Source organism: Schistocerca americana, chromosome X (genome assembly GCF_021461395.2).
Source record: "Schistocerca americana isolate TAMUIC-IGC-003095 chromosome X, iqSchAmer2.1, whole genome shotgun sequence".
Taxonomy (NCBI): Eukaryota; Metazoa; Arthropoda; class Insecta; order Orthoptera; family Acrididae; genus Schistocerca; species Schistocerca americana.
The window spans coordinates 675,683,360-675,705,538 of NC_060130.1; the positions used below are offsets into that span (position 1 = coordinate 675,683,360).

The 22,179-nt window shown below is 36.3% G+C and overlaps 1 protein-coding gene across 1 annotated transcript in view; it reads left to right on the forward strand.

Annotated features, from left to right (window-relative positions):
• Positions 1 to 22,179, forward strand: part of LOC124555552 (potassium voltage-gated channel subfamily H member 2-like) — a 1,273,976-nt gene that overhangs the window by 1,184,260 nt on the left and 67,537 nt on the right. Inside the window, exon 8 of the mRNA XM_047129507.1 lies at positions 15,457 to 15,537. Within this exon, the coding sequence (XP_046985463.1) occupies positions 15,457 to 15,537 (81 nt within the window). The remainder of the gene's footprint in view (positions 1 to 15,456; positions 15,538 to 22,179) is intronic.

A 22,179-nucleotide genomic window follows, 5' to 3' on the forward strand; every position in this document is an offset into this window, starting at 1 on the left:
TAGTTTCACTCATCAGGGTTATTAGCAATTAGTAAATGTGTATTTCCATTCTTATATTTTGTGTAATTTGAGATCAATGTATGAAATTTAGCAATTATCAAGCTATTCAGGTTTATAATCACACAATAAAAAATCCAGTATGAATTTAACAATATTCAGAAAAGGATAGTTGCTGCTCACCACATAGCTGAGATGCTGAGTCACAGACTGGTGCAAAAAAAAGTCTGGCCTCAGCAACCAGGGACTGTGTTCATGTGTGTGTGATTTTCATTTGCATGAGTGTGTGTTTGTATGCGGTCTGTTTGCAACAAAGGCCTTGTTGGCTGAAAGCTCACTTTCTAACAATGCTTTTGTTGTGCTTGTCTGCAACTCGGCATCTCCATTATGCAGTGAGTAGCAAGTATCCTTTTCATATTATTAAAGTGCTTAGCTGCTTTTGATATTCCACATACAGAAAGTAATTTTTTATGTCCTACATCAACATGTGAAAACACACAAAACAAATCTGTTGGACAAATAAGTAAATAAAAATAAATAATGTGTCTGCTCTCAGAGTTGCTTTTACATTGAGAAGATTGAGGAATCTTAAGTATGAGTTACTGTAAAATCCACCCTGTTAAGCCTATTTGGCATCTTATGATTTTGAGCATTCCCACACCTGATAAAATTGTGAGTGTTAAACATTTTGAGTTGCCTTCAGAGCTTCCAAAATGGAACTTATCAACTAGAAAAATCTTGGAAAATTGGCATTGACCAAAAAGAGAACTATGTCAAACAACAAGTGCAGTTTAACTTAAAATCACAGCTTTTCACTGTGAAGCTTGAAAATTTTCACTGTGCCATGATATGTTTGTAAATTAGGTGTGGTTAGGTAGCTGATTGCCTCTTGTAAGTTCAGTTGTAAGAATAACATTTGATAAAATTAGCTAAATAAATTTTGCATAGAATGTCCACAATTCATAAAACTGCTAATTATTAAATTGATAAATTGATGATATCAGTAATTTGAAGCATTCATGCATGTTTGTCAATGTGTACAGTAGTACAGGTGTAGTATTAGAATCTTAATTTTATGAGAGTTTTGCAATAACATTTAACTAATGGGAAACTAATTACCATTTTTTTGTATCATTTCGACAGCAGGCACTGAAAATCTCATACTTCCATTTTGTTCAATTTTGCAGGCGAAGCAAAAACAGTTTATTAAAAAAAAATCATATAAAGTGGTACAGGCTGTTGCTACATGTGCACCTGTACAGCAGAAGCGTAGTTATTGGAGGATAAGAGAAATCTGTGCACTTACAAATCTCTCTTCGATTATAGAGTTACTGGTTACTCGAATTACAAGTTTTCACAGACAGATGGATTTATGAGGTTTTTATTGCTTACCATCAATTTGTGCTTAAAGTGAGCAAAATAGCAATTTTCCAGGATTGTATTACATTTTACAAGTCATGAGCACTCTATTGACTAATCCACAATTCCGGTTTCTTGCTTTTTGTTTGATAGTATGTGACAGTTGTAGCTACACTGATTTCTTACGTGTTTATTTTAAATACTACTTTCATGTCACTTAGCTGTAAATTAGTATTTGTGTGTCCTTTTACTCAGTTTGATTGATAGCTATTGTCCTGGTATTTCACCTTTACTGTTGGCAGATGAACCTGCCCTGTAAGGTCTTCCAGCCATTCATGCCATATGGCTTTACTTTTTTACCTTTAGTGCTTAGGCCATCTTCTTCTTCTTCTGTTTCATGGCCTTATCACATGTCTTCATGGGTTCAGTATGTTAATCTGGATTTGACAATGTTAGAGGGTGGACAGATGTCTTTCCTGTCACCACCACTTCATTCTAGGATGGCATTTGCCTATCTCATCTCTCTGCATCTAATTTTATCACATTCGGAGGTGTGAGAACATGTTCAAAATGTTTGCAAATTGTGGAACTGAGGCAGGATGTGGATACCAGCCTAGTATTCACCCAGTTAGATGTGGTAAACTGCTTAAAAACCATATCCAGGCTGGCCGACACACTGTTCAGGAAAAATAATTTGAATTGTAAAAGAGATGTAACTGAAAACTGAAACTTACAACATATATCTAATTTGTACATTTCTCAAGAGCTGAAAGTAGCACTAATTCACCAGTCAAATGCTCAGGGGACTATTTTCTCACAGCAGCCAGAGATAAAGGTGTGGTGATTCATCAGCTTATATTTGGCTTAACTTACACAGAAAGTGTGGGCAAGATGAACTAGATAAAAGAAATTTTGTGTAACTTGCTCAAAACAATTCTGCATCACCCTTGTGGCCTGCACAGTTTGCATTATTTCCACTGGAACCCGCATTCTCAATACACCTTTGTCTACAGGATACTCCAAGTTCAAGAAAACACTATGTACAACTATTTGTGTAATGGAGGGGAAAGTACATCTGTAATCTCTGTGCAGTTTGCTAGAGTGTGCTGTGTATCTTACTGTAAAAATGAAAATGTGGCATGTGTTAAGTCTGACAACTAGTCTTCATGAGTCATTTCAAGGTTAGACTATTGTCACCTTGATATAAGAAGGTTTGTGCATTTGGGAAGTTGCTGGCTGAATTGGCATACACCAGAGCAGGGGTTCCCAAAAAAATTTTCTCGAGGACCCCCTCATCAAGCATGACTGGTACCTTGTCATATCACAGTATCAAGTACCTAAAAAGCCATATTAAGAGTCTTTTTATACATTTTCTATTTTTGGCACTTAGAAAAAACATTGACATATTCATTATTGAAAAAATAATCATCTTAAAATTTTTTCAATTTAGCCATCATTGTTACTGTTAAATTTTTGGTTATTGCTCAAAATCTTTGTCTTCAAATCTGGGTGTTTAGTATAACAAACTCTTTAAAAAATAAAAATTGAGTATGAACTGAAAATGACAGGGAAAAATTAAAACTGAGTGTATTGGCCTTTCAAGTGTACTACACTTGAGATTGCATTGAGTAGACACTTGTGAAAAATAAGAAAACACTAATTTCATACACAGTATTATTTACCTAAAAAAATACAGTTACAACAGAGTACTCCATCAGTATACAGTTAGTTTTAATTTTCAGTTCTTAATGAGATGAGTTCAATCTGACCTTTGAGTCATTACTTCTGAAAAATTAGATTCCAAACTTGAAACTTTCACTCTGAAATCCGACCGCATGTCGAGCTGATTCCTATATTTGTTTTGCTCACACCGATATGTGCTTGCAAATTGAAGGATCTTTTTCATTGCCTTATCTCCAAGTTTCTTGTAGTCCTTCTGTGCTGATGCTTAGAAGTCTGTAATTTTATCACTGATGAAAATGTTTATCATTGTACCACAGCTGGACAGACCCACAAGTTGATCTTGCTCTTCTTCAGTGAGGCCTTGGATTTGTCTATTTCTTCACAGCTGAAGGGATTTCGAATCCATCTGTTGTCAGGGTCAGGTTCAGGGAAATACTCTGTAAAAGTGGTGGCTAGGCTGCGTAAATGCTCGGCTACATTGATCTTGATCTCGTGAGGCAAACTCTCCTCTGACAACTCCAAGAATTGTTTTAAAGTAGAAAAGTTAGTTAGTGACACATTTTCTATCCTTGACACCCATACCTTACACTTTTTGACCGTAGCACTAATCTTATCCTCAACTTTGAACATATCTACATTTTTCCTTGTAAACTCAAGTTTAACATATTCAAGTCTTCAAACACATCAGCTAAGTACGCAACTGAGCAAAGCCAAGAGAAGTTAATGAGAAAATCTGTGTAATTTGTGTCAAGAAGACAGACATGAGCCTCGTCTCTAAGTTCAAAAAATCTTGGCAATATTCTACCTGGAGAAAGCCATCTTACTTCCATATGAATAAGAAGTTGCTGATGCTCACTGCCAATCTCTTTACACAGGCAAAGAAAATAATCTGGATTGCAGATGTCGAGTTTTAATGTAGTTGATGATTTGAACTCTTCATTAAGTATCTTTTGCAAAGGTTCAGGCAATCTTTTGGCTACTAAGGGCTCACAATGGATACAACGGTGAGTCCATTTCACCTCAGGGGCTACTGCTTTGATACAAGCTAGAAGTCCTGTTCTTTGCCAGCCATTGACTTTGCTCCATCTGTCGACAAGCCTACACATTTTTTCCAGGTGACATTGTGTTCATTGAGATAATTATATAATGCAGTAAAAATATCGCCTGCTATTGTATGCAGTAGTTCACAACAAAAAAGAAAATCTTCAAACACTTGGTCCTCTCATAAGAATCATACGAAAACCAACATTATAGATTTTTTTGATATGTCTGTGCTTTCATCCAATTGTAGAATGTGCATATCACTCATGAAAGTCTAACCAGCAATATTTCTTCGATGTTAACTGCCATATCAGTAATTCATCTTTGAACAGTATTATTTCAGAGCGGGACAGTTCCTATCACCTTAGCAGCTGCATCACCTAACATTCTCCGGCAAAGTATTATTGATGATGGCAGTATAAGTTCCTCAGCAATTGTGTGGTTTTTCCCACATTTAGCAACAAGCTGAGCCACCTCGTAAGACCCAAGGCTTGCCTTTTCATTTACATTTGCACCACTGTGTTTGGTGATTGTTTTATGAGATGTTTTCAACTCTCCTAATTTATTTTTGAAAAATCTAATGACTTACTTTTGTACTCTGGGTGCTTTGTTTCAAGATCGCATCGGAGTTTTGCTGGTTTCATACATTCATCCGAAAGGTTTTCACAGCAAATTATACATTGAGGTTTAGGCTGTTGCTCAGGTCCAGTGAATGCAAAACCGATTTCCAAGTAATCAGAGTTATATTTTTGAAGTTTTTCAGTAAGCTTAACACTGATCTTGGAAGGGTTAGGTTCAAGGGACGCCGAGAATTTAGGTTCAATGGACACTGAGAACTTTGGTTTTAGAACATCAAATGCATTATCTTCCTCTTCATCTGTAGGCCTTTCTCATTTTAACAAACCACTTTTTAACCAACGGTCCATTTTTAACTATGCGACCTGTAGCTTCCATGAAAAACAAGGCTTTACAAACATTACTGTTTTAAAATTGAATATGTAAACAACACGGTCTGTGAAAGCACTGGCAATAAATTAACAATGGCCGATCATCGGCTGGAATGCTAGTTTCTGTGTAAAGTGACTGTCAGTTGTCAGCTGCAAAGAGGCAGTGCACACAGTCTAATGGCATGCAGCAGAACTATTTGCCTCCATCTAATTCTAGTTTTGCACTAGAGTGTGCTAGTGTCAGTTGGCTCTAGGAAGACGCTAGACACAGAAGTTAGCATTCAGTAAAGCTCTGCTCATGCAGGAAGCGGCCAAGACAAAAAATCTGTTATCATACAAAATATACTTAATAAATTTTTTATTCCAATAGCATCTTGCGGACCCCTCTGGCGTAGCTCACAGACCCCTGGGGGTCCCGGACCACTTGTTGGGAACCACTGCACCAGAGCAATATTATTGAAGTATTCAGCTGCTATAGAGAAAAGCAAAATATTAAAGATCTGCCTTGTAGTAGTTATGTGGTCAATAACACCAGCTGGTGAGTGGTGTCTACAAATTTTGGCTAGTATGTGCTCTTACAAGAATACAACAGAACTGCACAATGCATTTTTGGAGGCTATTGGGAGGGCTGTGTCAACCCATACAGTACACTACTGTTTCCAAATGATCGTTTCAGCCACTAGACATCATTTATAAACAACAGTACAATCCCCTCCTTCCCTCTATGGTATTTGAAGTCACTATGAAACTTGGAATAAAACATGGATCCACAATACTGAAGGTTCCTTTTCACTGTCATGTGCAAGATTTGTCTCATGTCTCAACATTTTTCATAGAAGAGTGTGGAGATGGCCAGGCACCAATGAATGTCTCAGGGTCCTTGTGTTCAGTACAGAGATGGGTTAGTCACATTTTTGACCACTGTCATGTACATATGTACACTTTCCCCTGCAATTGTGGGTAACTTGAGGGCTTCAAAGTATTGGGACAATATTCTCCAATCTATAATCCAGCCGTACAGTCAACATTTCAATGTTTGTTTTACCTTTCATCATTGCAGTTCTTAAACACATTTCTCCAGAAGGCAGGAACCAATCAACTGGAATGGCTGGCAATATGTGTTGACATGAACCCAACTGAGCATTCTTGGGAGCAGTTCATACTTTCAGTGGGTCATTAGAGGAAATCATTTCACACACCAGATAACATAAAGAGGGTAACCATCAGCTTGTGAGGAAGGCTTGAAAAACAGTTTCTTGATCACTTTTAAAACAGCGTTAACAATGCACGAGATGGAGAATACAGTAGCAAACATTACCTAAAAACAGATTTTGATTACACATAAGTAGTTTTGAAGATATTGTCTGTATTTTGGTCATTGTCTTGTTTTTATTTCACAGTAAAATGTTTCTTAAGACATATTCCATGACTCCTTGCTCCCCTTTCAGCTTTCCGCAGTATTTATATTTCTCATTTTCACAGAATACATATTCTGTTATTATTTACTACATTATTGTTGTAATCTTCCATCCAAAAACTGACTGGATGCAAATCTCCATGCTACTCTTATCCTGTGCAAGCCTCTTCATCTCTGACTAACAACTCATCTCTTAGTTTCCCTCTGCAACTTTCATGCCCAATACATCCCTCCAATGCTAATTTGACAATTCCTTGACATCTCAGAATGTGTCCTATCAATCACTCCCTTCTTTTACTTAAGTTATGCCACAAATTTCTGTTCTTTCCAATTCTGTTCAGTGTCTCCTCATTAGTTACATGCTCTACTCATCTAATATTCAGCATTCTTGTGTAGCATCACATTTGAAAAGCTTCTGTTCTCTCCCTATCTGAAGTGCATATTGTCCATGTTTCCCTTCTGTAAAATTCTACATTCCAGACAAATGCCTTCAGAAAAGACTTCCTAACACTTAGATTTAAATTTAGTGCTAACCAGTTTATCTTCTTCAGAAACTTCAAAAATGGCTCTGAGCACTATGGGACTTAACATCTATGGTCATCAGTCCCCTAAAACTTAGAACTACTTAAACCTAACTAACCTAAGGACATCACACAACACCCAATCATCACGAGGCAGAGAAAATCCCTGACCCAGCTGGGTCTTCAGAAACTCTTTTCTTGCGTTGCGAGTCTACATTTTACATCCTCTCTGCTTTGGCCATAACAGTTATTGTACTGCCCAAATAGTAAACATCATCTACTACTTTTAGTGTCTCATTTCCTAATATAATTCTCTCAGCATTGCCTCATTTTATTTGACTAAATTCCATTACCTTATATCATCATTTCAAGACACTGTCCACTCCTTTCACTGCACTTCTAAGTCCTAAGTCCTTTGCTGTCTCTGAGAGAATAACAATGTAATTTTCAACACCTCAAAGATTTTATTTCTTCTCACTGAACTTTAATTCCTTGTCCAAATTTTTCTTTGCATTCATTCACTGTTTGCTCAATGTGCACATTGAATAACATCAGGGATATGCTGCAGCCCTGTTTCACTCCTTTCTCAAGCACTGCTTCCCTTTCATGCCCCTCAACTTTTATAACTGCTGCCTGGTTTCTGTACAAGTTGTATATAACCTGTCACTTCAGTACTTTACTTCTGATACCTTTGAAATATGAAAGAGTGTAATCCAGTCAAGACTCTCAAAAGCTTTCTGTAAGTATACAAAAGCTATAAATGTAGATTTGCCTTTCTTTAAGATATGCTACAGGGTCAGTATTGCCTCTCATGGTTCAGCATTTCTCTGAAAGACAAATTGATATTCCCCAAATTCAGCTTCTGCCAGTTTTGCCATTCTTGTGTAAAAAAGTTGTATCTGTATTTTGCAGCCATCATTTATTAGACTGATAGTTTGCTAATACTTACATCTGTCAGCACCTTCTTTCTTTGGAATTGGGTTATTAGATCCTTCTTGAAGTCTGAGGGTATTTCCCCTGTCTCATATATCCTGATCACCAGGTGGAATAATTTTTTCATGGTTCTCCCACGGATATCAGCAGCTCTGAGTGAATGTCAGTTACTCCAGGGGCCTTGTTTTGGCCTGTCAAATTAGTTTTGCAGTATCTCCCATTTCATCTTCATCTACTTCCTCTTCCCTTTCTGTAATATTGCCTTCAAGTTTATTTCCTTGTATAGCTCCTTTATATATTCACTCTTTTCACCTTTCAGCTTTCTCTTCTTTGGTTAGTACTAGCATCTGAGCTCTTGATTTTCACACAACTGCTTCTCTTTTCTCCAGAAGCATATTTAATTTTTCTATTGGCAGTATCTATCCGTCCCATAGTTTTACATGTTTCTGTAAATGTATATTTGTTCTCTAGTTATCACTATGTTACACTGCAAAAATATTTGGCATACACCTGGTATGCCAGTATTTTTGCCAGAAGTTCACTATGGTAAAAAGTGAAATTTTCTTATTAATTAAAACTGTATATCTGATTGAGACTTGCAAATGAATGTTTGCTTCCCTGGGCAACATAAATTTTGTGAGAATGAAATTTATTCCAAAATGTTCATTGCACTGTAGAAAATATTTTGCTCTCTGTGTCCCAGAATGATTTCAGTAGGTAATGCACTGTAGACTAATCACTGTCACATATGAAATTTTGCATTAAGCTGAGTGTAAAGAAACTTTCCAAAATGCCAAAAATTGCCATACTTATGTAGATTGTATTCATATATTTAAATTAAGAATGGGGAAGAAAAAGATTCAGTTTGTCATTTTTGGGGGTCTTCCTTAATAAAATGCCTTGTGTGACTGCACAATATTTTCAGTAGTATACAAATAGAATATTTCTAGCCATTGATCTCTGATATATGGTGCTATTAGAATTAGCAGATGCATACACTACTGTTTGATCAATGAATAACACAAAATTTGCTAAAAAAGTGCCATACTGTTTCAAGAATGTGGTAGTGCAACTGTGTTTGATATTTATTTTGCATAATGGCTAGAAACATAACTAAGTAGTTCCCCCAACTTGTAGACTGAACATCAACTAATGTCAGCAGTTTTGTATGAACTTCAAGAAATGTTTCTGTTGTGCTTATTATGCATTGCATAATTAAATCTATGTATTTCTGTAAAAGTGCAACAGGACTATTACCATCTTGATATTCATTAACTGCCAGTATATGGACTCAGAAAGAATTATTTTATACATGAATTTATATCTCACTGTACAACTGCTGAAAGGTGTTGTTGACATACCTCATTGGGGACAGCTGAAAATGTGTGCCCCGACCGGAACTCGAACCCGGAATCTCCTGCTTACATGGCAAACGCTCTATCCATCTGAGCCACCAAGGACACAGATGAATAGGCCGACTGCAGGGACTTGGGACTTACCCCTTGCACGCTTCCCATGAGACCCACATTCCCAACTGTCCACAATCTACATATGTAATGTTCCTAATAGATACTTTGCCCATCCACTCATTACTCGTGACCACTAAGGTGACGATTCCCATAATAGTTCAGGCAATCTGTGCGCATTCGCACAGATGAAGGTCAATGGCCATGTAGCCATTTAACTATATATGAAGATAGTAACTGTTCTCAAAAGAACATGTTTTTTTTTTCAAAAGATAGATGATTTGGCAGGGACCTGTATTGTAGAAGTACTGTTCAGGAAATGCTCCAGCTTGTTGGATATAAACTTATCATTCTGGAAATACTTGGCACATAATGGTTTATTCATCATAGGCAAGGGGGTGAAGTCATTGAGAGCCATATCAGGGAAATGTAGGTGTGGCAAAATTCAGTACAACAGAGAAGTAGCCTGGGACAGGTCCCCAGAGTGCTTTTTCTTGACAGTCACTCGTAATCTCATTAAGAGACTTTGGTAGTATGCATATGATCATAATATATTAACACTACACCATGGTGAGTCTCAAAAAACACTCAACATCACATTGCTCAGTGATGGTTGAGTCTTTGTTTTTTATGACCGTGTTGAATCTACATGCATCACTGCTTACTTTTGTCCTTTGTCTTGAGCTCATTAGTGATGCGTCACTGCTGCCTCAGTTTGGTGGGTTTTTAATTGGCTGTGAGCAATTCTGAAACCCATCAGTTGTTGGCAACCAAATTCACATGTATGTGGTTTTTCTAGTACAAAAACTATGAATTATTGCAGTGCACAATGATCAACATATTGGAAAATAGCTTGTATATTCAAAAGAAGTTCTGAACACAGTCTCTTAACCAGATAATTAATACAGTGATCCCATGTTAACTGATTGTTTATACGGATGCCTCATAGTTTCATCTTTAATTTTCTGCCCAATTATCTCTGTTTCCCTGAATTGTAAGTTATTTAACTGGTTTAAAAACACGTCTTATGAATATATTTCAACTTTGTTTTGCGGCGGAATTCTCATGATTATTCAATTTATTCGTTAGAGTACATTTTTATAGCTTTATTTATGCTACAGTTGTGGTACACTGTTGTAGCTACATTATTAGTATACATTTACAGAAAGTTAAATGTCAATCCCAGATCAGCACTCAAACCTCGACTGTTGCCTTTCATAAGCATTGCTTTTGCATTGAGCCTTCTAGTTTTCTGCACTGACAGCCTCTTACTAGATTCTTTCATTTCCTTCTGAACTGTGTTGAGACTACCAATGTGCAGTGAGAGTAGCTCCCCTTGGTGTTACAGTATATAGTAAAGATTCTGATACTGCACAGTTTATGTAAAATGAGAAATTTCTTCCTGTTTGAACCAAACCAATCACTTACAGAGTAATTTTGTAGCAATTCCTTATGAGGAAGAAAACTGTAAAAACTGAAATGTTGTTATGTTCCACAAGATTTCATATTATAAACGTTTTGTTACATGTCTTTAGAAATGTGTTTAGATTGGCTTCTTATGCTTTTTCTGAATCATTTCAGTACTACTAGCTTCAAACTGCAGCATAGTATTGCATTTTTCCTCCATCTCAGTGTCTTTTTGTCTTTTGCCAAGCTGGTGGGTTATTTTTCCCTGTTTTAAGAACTGAATGCAATTTTTCATTTATCAAATCTTTCTTCTGCATTAGGAGGGGTGTTTTGATCAGTTCTATTTTTCCCCCTCAGATGAGCCAACTAAGCACGATGTGCTAATTTCAATTCCTTATTTGTTGTTCTCTCGTTTTCTTCCAACACTACTACATCCATTTACTATGTTTTCTACTCCTGTCTTCTGACCACTTCAGATAAGTTATTTTAACTCTCCTACCTTGGACTCTTACCATATTCAATACTCTTTTCCATAAACACTTCTCTGTCAGCTGTTTATTTCAACTGTTATATTATATTTTCTTAATGCTTTTTTTACTTCATAGATCCATCTTGTCATTGACTTCTTATCCTACAAACACTGGAATATATTTTTGGTTAATCTACTGTCTTGCATTCATTATAAATGTCCAAAAAATAACAGTCTTCTTTTTCTCATTATTTCTGGTACGTATTCAATGTTTCGATAAATTTCATCATTACTAAATAATTTTCAACCTTCCATAGTTTTTATTGTGCCTAATATTTTCCTAATGATTTGCCTTTCTAGTACTTGTAATGTATCTAAATGATAATTTGATGTTAGACATTCATTTGCATATTAACATTTGGCTTCACTGCTGCATTGTAGTACCTTATTTTCACATTTTTGGACAGGAATATTTTGTTCTAAAGGTCTTTAGTTATATTAAATGCCCTTCCGTTTCTGTGCATCATTTCCCCTATAGCAGCTTTTTCCAAATCTTTCTTTCATTATCTCTGCAAGGTACTTAAATTTTTGAATCCTTTTAAATTCTTCCAGTATCTGTTTTAAGAAAATTCAGTGCATTTTTAATGCTTGTAAAAATTTTGATTTCTTCTGCAGAAACTCATAAACTTGTACTACTGGCTATTTCTTCTAAAAGATTAACTTGTGTTTCAGCAGTTGCCACATTTTCAAAAAGTAGGTATAGCAAAGACATCTGCAAATGTGAGATAGTTTATTCCACTATTTTTGTTTCCTCTTTCCAACCTTAGTGGTGAAATCTTATATTCATTCAATTTTTCATTCCTAATTCTCACTGTTTTCTCTAGAACACAAAAATAATTAGGGATAGGCCATTTCCTGACAAAAAACCTGTGTTTGTTTCTAAGGACAGAGCTATTTCTCCCATAAATTTAACTTTTGCTACTTTAGACTTAACAGTAAATTCTCAGATTATTTTATCTGCAGTTTGTCTGTTGATGGAATCAAAAGTCTTTTTTAAAAAAGAAAGCATTACTACAAAATCTTTTGAATTCTGTAATCGCTGGTGAATGATTAACTTCAGATTAAATATTTGTTCAGAACATGACCTACCATTGCTACAACCACCTTGAAATTCATCTAAATGACTGTCCAGTGTTGTTTCTACTCTGTTGAGTAAAATGTTGCAAAGTATTTTATATGCAACTGATAACAAAGAAATTCCTCTCCTAGTGTATGTATCATTTTTTGGCTTTCTTATGTAGTGGATGTATCAAAGCTACCTTCCACTCTTCTGGGATTTTCTCTGCTTTCCTGATTTCTTCAGAAATTAATTTCATGTAATTTTTTGTTTTTGCTGCTTTAATAGAGTCTTTCCACTAGCTTTATTGTTTTGTAAGATTTTAATTACTTCTTTAATTTCTTTGATAGAAGTAAATCTTCTAGATTTTCATTAGTGGTAATTACACCTCATAGATTGGTTCTGGACAATTAAGAAGCTGATAAAAATATTTTGCAAGTATTTAGTGATTTTCAGTGTTGCTTAAGCCAAGTTTGCCATTTTCCTTTATTATACATACACTTAGGGTTTGCTCTCCCTCCAGACTGTCCTTAAATCTCTTATAAAAATCATAGGTATTAGTATTTGAATAGTTTTCTTCAATTTCTGCAAGTTTCCTCTTTTCAGTACTATATAATATTTTTGCCTATTACTTTCCTGTAGATGCATCTGATCTTTCTTCATGATACATTTTTAATTCCTGCAATCATCTCTGTTTCAACTTTTCATTTCATAATTTAGCTAAACACCTTACCCTATATACTACTACATTTTACTTTTGGGCTGGCATGTCTTATTGCTATTTTCACTGCTTTATTTGTTCCATTTATCACAGATATCAACTGACTGATAAGTGCCCTTTGTCATGTCCATAATTATTGTAGGGTTTTTTAAAGTTCACTATAATTCTCATCTGTAATAAGTTCTGTTTATTTGCCTTCCAATTCCCTGCTTTTTCACTTTTTTGAGATTAACGTTTTTTTCCTACATTTTTTCATTGCACCAGATCTTCATATTGATTTTTGTGTATTTGGCTGTACACCACATAACATTTAAGTTATCATCATAAAAAGTGTACACATATGATTGATATGCTCACTTAAACCCAGCTTTTAGTTTATATGTGATCTCATTGTAGTACAGCAGCATATTTCCAATATCAGTTATGTTTTTCAGATGAATTTTTGTCTTGCATGATTCTGGCAAAAAGGTTTTCCTATAACTATTGTTTGTAGGACATTTAATATTTTCTCCCCTTTATGTATTACTTTGAATTTTCCTTGTCAGATAATTGTGCCTTCTGTTTAGTTTCAGTGTTGAGAAATATAATTATACTATTATACTACTAACAATGAATAGTCATGTGAAAATATTGCACCTGTGACTGACACAGGTATTGTTATATTTTCATTCAGACTGGCAGTTGCAGTCCTCAGAACATGGAGAACGAGATTCAAATTCCAGTCCAAAAATTCCAGTATAGGTTTCCCTAAATCAATTTTGACAAAATCACGGAGACAGTCCCTCTGAAAAGTACACAAATCGCTCATCATTGTTCTATCTGAGCTCAGGCTCTGTCTAACAACCTTGTTGCCAGTGGAATATTATAATCTTACCCTCATCTTTCTTTCATTTATAGATTTTTGGTATCTGATAGATCTCATCATGAAAGAGAATCTTCAGGAATATGAAATGATTGAAAGTATATGTTTTACGTATGCATTTTATTGGTAGTATTTACCATTAAACTGAATTGTAATAAATCACACATTGGCTTTCTAACTATAAAACACGAAATATAATTCATCACCCGTAATGTGCATAGTACTGCTGTAATAACACAGGAAGTATGAGACCTGGGAATGACACTTAAAATGCTGAAAACAAAAGGTGTCCTCGACACGATTGTTGGTTTCAACACCATAGTTCATTATTAGGCATGGTGCTATGGGCAGTGGAATACCCTGAGTTCCTCCAACCTATATGGTTGGAGATATATAGTTCAAAATAATGTCTGAAAGGTGCATTTCCATGTTGTCAAATGATTACCAGAGTTGAAAGAAATGATAAGTAACTGATGGCTGAAACCTGGAAATATTTTACATATTGTGGAAGCTCTTCAGTAAAATTTATCTGTCTATGTACTGTGTCATTTAATGGTTTTATAGGCCGATGTTTTGACCTCTATCGCAAGTAGCATTTATTAGGTATGTGTATTAGTGGACACCACCTTGATGAAGGCTGTTTGCAGCAATGTCCTAAATTTGTTGGTGTATATAAAACAGCATGACAACATGGTGACATACCGAGGAAAGTTTTACGGAAAATGACAAAGGCTGCAGAAGCTTATGTTTGCACATTGTGAAAGTCATTGGATAAAACAATGTGTAGGAAGTATGGTACTGCCTAATAGTTACTAATTACTTGTGAACTTTCAGTATGAACACTGCACTGGTTGTGTTTGTTACATGATTTTGCTGTGTAATTAGTCAGTACAGTAACATATAAATGAAAATACTATTTTAATAATTTAAGGCATAAAGGTAACTCACTTCATAGATGAGGTGCTGAGTCATTGATAGACACATTACCAAGACAGAGAATTTTGCTGGCTTTTTGGATAAACTCTTCTTCAGAACTGAATACACATCCACCCAACTGTTGCCACCCCATCCCTGCCCCCAATCTGCACACACACACACCTGTAAGGTCATGGTTTTCTGTCTAATAATGTTGTGCCATTGTGCAACTCGAATGGGCTGCTGTGCCTGTGTGTGTGTGTGTGTGTGTGTGTGTGTGTGTGTACACACTATAGCTTTGAACAAAAATTCACCTTAAAGCCAGCAGAATTGTGTTACTTGCTTATGTTCCTGCTAATGTGCTAGTGGCTCAGCACCTCGGCTGTTTGCAAGTTGCTACCTTTACTCCTTAAATTATTTATATTCCATCAAGGACTTCTCATTAGCACACAGGAATACATTTGATGTTTTTGTACCTCATTGCAGTATAGAGAAATAAGAACACCTTATCATACAATAAGAAGTTAAATACTTCGTGATAATGTGATAACACATAAGTTACTCCAGAAATGTGTCATTCGTTGCTATTTATATTTTTCAGTTCTCCATTCAAGATAATGGATCAGCAAAATTCTTCCAAGGTGCTCTGCACACTCCAAACATGGGTGAGAAAGTGGCACAGGTGAGTGAAACACAGAACTTTTCAGTAAACTGTTAAAATGTGATTCCTCTTTAAATGATACAGAATCTGCAACTACTGATATTTCTTTTTTGATAGGCATGTTATTTTCAGTAGTACATATTACACAAAAAAGTAAGAAACTGCAATATGGATTCACTATTTGTATTCAGTGCATTGTGAGAAAATAATAAAGCAATATCACTCATCAGTGTCAGATCTTGCGAAGAGTGTCATAGTTCACCATATGTTTCTCATTTTTGGCTGCAGGCCTGAAAGTTACTTTATCAAATATATTTTGATATACAGCAAATTTAAAGAGGAAACACAGAGAATGACCATTATGGAATATTTATGGTATGGTTATTACTAGAAAAAATGCCAGTGATTTGCAGGAATTGTTAGATATTGTAATGAAAAAACCCATGCAAAACTCCATTTATAATTGATTAAAATATTTCATGGAGTCCAAATTGTAGTGAATGTTTTAAACAATGAAATATATGTGGTGGCTATGGTGATCTAGTGGGTAAAGCACTGGACTCCAACCTTGGGGGGTCCCAGGTGAAATCATAAGTAAGAATGGAAACTTTTACTCATTCCAGTCCCTCCAGGAATTCCCCAGGTCCACTCAGTCTCCTATCAGACTGAGCACGGGGAACTTTCCTGGAGTAAAAAGCAGCTGGGACAATGGGCTCACGATTTTACCCCTCCTGATGTGAACAAAAGGCTGTTCTCTACCTGCAGTCAGGCCAGAAGCTCTTTGAGCATTGCAGACTTTACCTTACTAAAATATATGCTTTGTATTCATTTCTACATATGTTTCTTATTCTAACTGCAAAACACTGGTAAACTGCATGGTAGACTTTGGGATTGATTGTATAGCACCTGCATGACCATGTCCATTTACATAACTGCATTACAAGTGCATGTGCAAAAACAAAATGGACTACAGTTTATCAGATGTTATTTCGTAGTAAACAATTCTCAGCTAGCCTTCATTATTTTCTATTTCTTTTTATTATGCATGCAAAGCTTCACGTATTTATCACATGTGACATGTAATTTTTCTTCATGACAATGTTTTTTGCAGTACGTTTAACAGTACAGCAACTCAAGTGGAAAGAATGATATAATATCTGCAGTCAGCATACCTTTTCTTATTGTACAAAGTAAAAATTGCCAAAAAATGAACATTTTTAACATTTTCTTCCAGTTATATATTCCTGGCTGTAGTACTGGAATACATAAGATACAAGATGCCTCATGAAAATTACTTTACATGAGATAGGGCTGAGTACCCACCGTGACTGCCATTAACAAATATATACCTCTGCGTATGCATGTGCTGTGTGTTTGAAGTTGGGTCTAGTGTATCAGAATGTGTGTGTGTGTGTGTGTGTGTGTGTGTGAGTGAGTGAGTGAGCGAGTGCATGTGTACCTTACCATTGACGGAAACTTTTCCATACATCCACTAGGTAACTGTCTGGAGGAGACTAATGAATTTTATGCTTGATATACTTGAAATAACATAACTTGTTTCCTTTATTTTTCTTTTTCTGAAAATGACTTTTCTGAGTAAGTGTGTCCATGTTAGGCTTGAATTATAGGTGTTTTCATCTCCATAGACATTTGAGAAGTTGCATGTTCAGTAGTAATGAGCAGAATGAATACTGAAAATTACTTGAATATGGCATAGTGAGAAATAAACTGCAGAGAAATCTGAATACGTTTGATAAAACCTTCCATGACAGGTTTTTGCCTGATTATAATACTTTTGCTTCTATTATTCAGATTCAGTTTTTCACATGTTGTACAACTCTGTGTGGGAACTTCAGTGCAAAAATTAAAATTTATGGCAGTAATTATAGTAAATGGGAAAGAAAGAAAAAAGTCTGAAGACTATTTGCGAACTCTAAAAGTTCTTTGTCTTTTCATGAACATTTGTGATAAATGTACGTTTACAAAATGTAGTTGTCTTTGTACGAAAAGGTTTCATGCGAAGATTTTTTTGGTCATGTTTGGTTCACACACTGTCAGTTAATTATTTGCTACCTTTGAAATCACCAGAAGCAGTTGTTTTGAATTTAAAATAGTGTTGAGCCTTTGGTATGCCACACATCCGATCAAACATGTATATGTTATTTAAAAGCAAATGTTATGTCACAGGAAGTGGAAAAAGGTTCTTATGAGTCTAATCAGGCCATTGATAGTTAATACAACCTGAATGTATATGTTGGACCAGCAAGTTCCCTAATTAAGCTGTAAATATGATGAATAGCATTAACATAAGTTAACATGGCAACCCAAAATTTGTGACACCTTTCAGACATTCAAGACATGTATAAAAATAAAGTACACACACTGCTTTGTCTCATTTTCTGGGAGCCCACAAGGATAGCATTATGAAGTTGAACTGTATTTTGTAAACTTTCCCACAGTTTATAGAGTTGTTATATGTTCTAATTGAGCTAAAAAAGTGCTCTCTGCCTATAAAGGAAAGTCAACAAAATTAGCAGCACATTAAACCTCCAGAATATTTTCAGTTTATCATAAATTTGACCATAGTTTTATATTGTTGATGTTTTTGATGTCATATCATAAGGGAGAAAGTTAAATACTTCTGCAACATAATATTTGAGTGAATTTCATAAGAAAAAAATTACTTAGATTGCATTTCATTGTGTTCCTTGTGTACATCCTACATGTAAAACCTACAAACAAGAGATGAGTGTATACAGAACCTGTTCCTTCATTGTTTGGTTTATTTGAAGGCTGCAGTAACACATTTTCAGTAATTTGTTTTAGGAAATGTATTTTAAGTGTATACCACAAAAATCTGAGAAGACTAGCTGAAATGGTGCATTATGCTACATCATATACTTTTTCCCTAATGACATCAGAGTGATTGTGATCATGTGTAATAGGACATACTGTTATTCACACATTCAGAGCAAAATCAATTGATGCTTAAAACATTTTATGAACTTGGAAGATCAATGATATTTTGAAAACTTGAAAAAAGAAGTCAATAGTATTTTTTTTTATCATGCCCATTTATTTCGGGTATTGTACTCTATTTTCATATTTTTTCACCTGAGTTCTCTCCAGACATGGGGTACTTTCTGAAATTACTCATAGTAAGTTTATGGTGAGAGATATTCCTGTAAGTTGATTCATAGTAATTGTACAGTCTCTTCTATATATAACATTTCAAGAATATTACTTATTCATCAACACTCAATAGTGCATTTATGCTTCATACCAGAATTGTTCAGTATGTTAATCCATTGCATTCATTGCTCATATGATATAATTTTTGTAGTTATTGACATAATACAGCTCTAGAATACTATTATTGTTATTATTATTATTATTATTACTATCATTATCATTATTATTAATATTAATATTATTAGTGTATTACTGTCATAGTATCCATGACAGTTGACTTCCACCAACATATGGCGTCTGTACTGTTGGTTTTTTTTTTCTTTTTTGTGATGTGGTGATTATGTTCATTATGAAATTAAGATTGAATATGAATGTTTTTGAACAAAGAATTAAGCACAGTGAAGGACTGAAAATTTTGTAGTGCAGTGCTGCTAAATATATTATGCACTCTATTGTATTTAATATTTGCCTGCAATTAAAGATTGTGCTTTGATTGAAATAGTTACCTTCAGTTTCATGTACCTTGTTAAGTAACTCTGAACGAGAATATGACTGACATAAAATGTAAAACATGTCATCTTTCTAAGAAATCACATTCTCACACACGAAGACAAAGTATACTGATTCTCAGTACCAAATTTCATCATTTTCAAAGTGCAGCTTCAATACTGTGGAAGAAAAGAATGATTCATCCATTCTATTTTACAACTGATAACTGAAGAGCATGCAATCAGCAACTGAAAAGAAAGAATAAAAAAATTTTCAATTGTGCATTTATTTCTGAAGAGCAAAAAATGTGGACTTTTAAGATGACAACTCCTGGATCACACGGTAAGGATTCATTCTTTATTGCTTAGAAAATGACAGGTGAATTTTGAAATAATTTCATAGTAATTAAAATTTCCAGCAGTAGATTGCTCTTTAAATTAATAGTTCCTATAAGGCGAATATCACTGTTACAGGAAAATGTTTGGTACAGCATCTCATTCATGCCACATGTTCAGCATGTGCAAGTAGTTTAATAATATACATTTTAAGACATCAGTCTCAACAGTAACACATTTTTGTAATGAAACTGTGTCTAATGAAAATTGTTTCTGATAGGCTTAAGACCTGTCATTGCATTGGTTGTCTATGTATCAAACATTCCATTCTTATTCCCATGGAAGCATCAGCTATTCCCATAATTCAGAGAAATTCTTTCCCATGAAACTGGAATATACACTCCTGGAAATTGAAATAAGAACACCGTGAATTCATTGTCCCAGGAAGGGGAAACTTTATTGACACATTCCTGGGGTCAGATACATCACATGATCACACTGACAGAACCACAGGCACATAGACACAGGCAACAGAGCATGCACAATGTCGGCACTAGTACAGTGTATATCCACCTTTCGCAGCAATGCAGGCTGCTATTCTCCCATGGAGACGATCGTAGAGATGCTGGATGTAGTCCTGTGGAACGGCTTGCCATGCCATTTCCACCTGGCGCCTCAGTTGGACCAGCGTTCGTGCTGGACGTGCAGACCGCGTGAGACGACGCTTCATCCAGTCCCAAACATGCTCAATGGGGGACAGATCCGGAGATCTTGCTGGCCAGGGTAGTTGACTTACACCTTCTAGAGCACGTTGGGTAGCACGGGATACATGCGGACGTGCATTGTCCTGTTGGAACAGCAAGTTCCCTTGCCGGTCTAGGAATGGTAGAACGATGGGTTCGATGACGGTTTGGATGTACCGTGCACTATTTAGTGTCCCCTCGATGATCACCAGTGGTGTACGGCCAGTGTAGGAGATCGCTCCCCACACCATGATACCGGGTGTTGGCCCTGTGTGCCTCGGTCGTATGCAGTCCTGATTGTGGCGCTCACCTGCACGGCACCAAACACGCATACGACCATCATTGGCACCAAGGCAGAAGCGACTCTCATCGCTGAAGACGACACGTCTCCATTCGTCCCTCCATTCACGCCTGCCGGGACACCACTGGAGGCGGGCTGCACGATGTTGGGGCGTGAGCGGAAGACGGCCTAACGGTGTGCGGGACCGTAGCCCAGCTTCATGGAGACGGTTGCGAATGGTCCTCGCCGATACCCCAGGAGCAACAGTGTCCCTAATTTGCTGGGAAGTGGCGGTGCGGTCCCCTACAGCACTGCGTAGGATCCTACGGTCTTGGCGTGCATCCGTGCGTCGCTGCGGTCCGGTCCCAGGTCGACGGGCACGTGCACCTTCCACCGACCACTGGCGACAACATCGATGTACTGTGGAGACCTCACGCCCCACATGTTGAGCAATTCGGCGGTACGTCCACCCGGCCTCTCGCATGCCCACTATACGCCCTCGCTCAAAGTCCGTCAACTGCACATACGGTTCACGTCCACGCTGTCGCGGCATGCTACCAGTGTTAAAGACTGCGATGGAGCTCCGTATGCCACGGCAAACTGGCTGACACTGACGGCGGCGGTGCACAAATGCTGCGCAGCTAGCGCCATTCGACGGCCAACACCGCGGTTCCTGGTGTGTCCGCTGTGCCGTGCGTGTGATCATTGCTTGTACAGCCCTCTCGCAGTGTCCGGAGCAAGTATGGTGGGTCTGACACACCGGTGTCAATGTGTTCTTTTTTCCATTTCCAGGAGTGTAGTTAACAATGATAATACAAGAGAAAATCCAATGTATGCTTGAAACAGCTGTATCAGGATTTTAACATTTATGAGGGATTTGATATGATGAAAATCATATTTCTTATTTATGGTTTTTTTTGTGAAAAATTAGGAAAAATGCATGATAGTTACTGTGAAATTGCAGTCTTCATTTATGACCGATGTTCGTAAATGTTCAGTTCAAATTAGTATTTCTGTGTGTAATACAGAGGCCTACATTAAATTTTCTTAATATCTTACAAGTGCTCTAATAGGATATTGCAAATATTTTGCCAACAAGTAGATAACTCCCCTCACTTTGGAGCCAATAATCATTATGGAACATTGAGAGTGCAGGAGTCTTCAAGAAGACTTGATTCCTGAACATAGATTTGTACAATATTTTTAATCTTGAACTTCTTTCAACTCAAATGTTGAATATTAACTATGTGTTGCAGTAAGTGAAAACTATGAAGGACTTGCATTTTGATGCCTGAGATACTATTTATAACTACTGATGATGATACTATCAGTAGATATTTTGATAGTTTATAACTGATGTTGTCTCATTCAGTTATTGAGGAATTATATCACTTTACGTTGCTCAAGCATGATCTGATCATAAAAGAATAAACTAATGGATAGTAAATTTGGAAGCATGTAGAACAGTGCAAAAGATGTTTGAGAAACTAACACATGTGATACTTACATTCACCATCCACTCTACTGAAGTGGATGTGAGGTGTTTGGCATGCTTTGCTTGCTTACAGTTACTTATTATCTTCATGTGAACTGCTCTAAAGCAGTGCCATTTGACTTAGGTCTT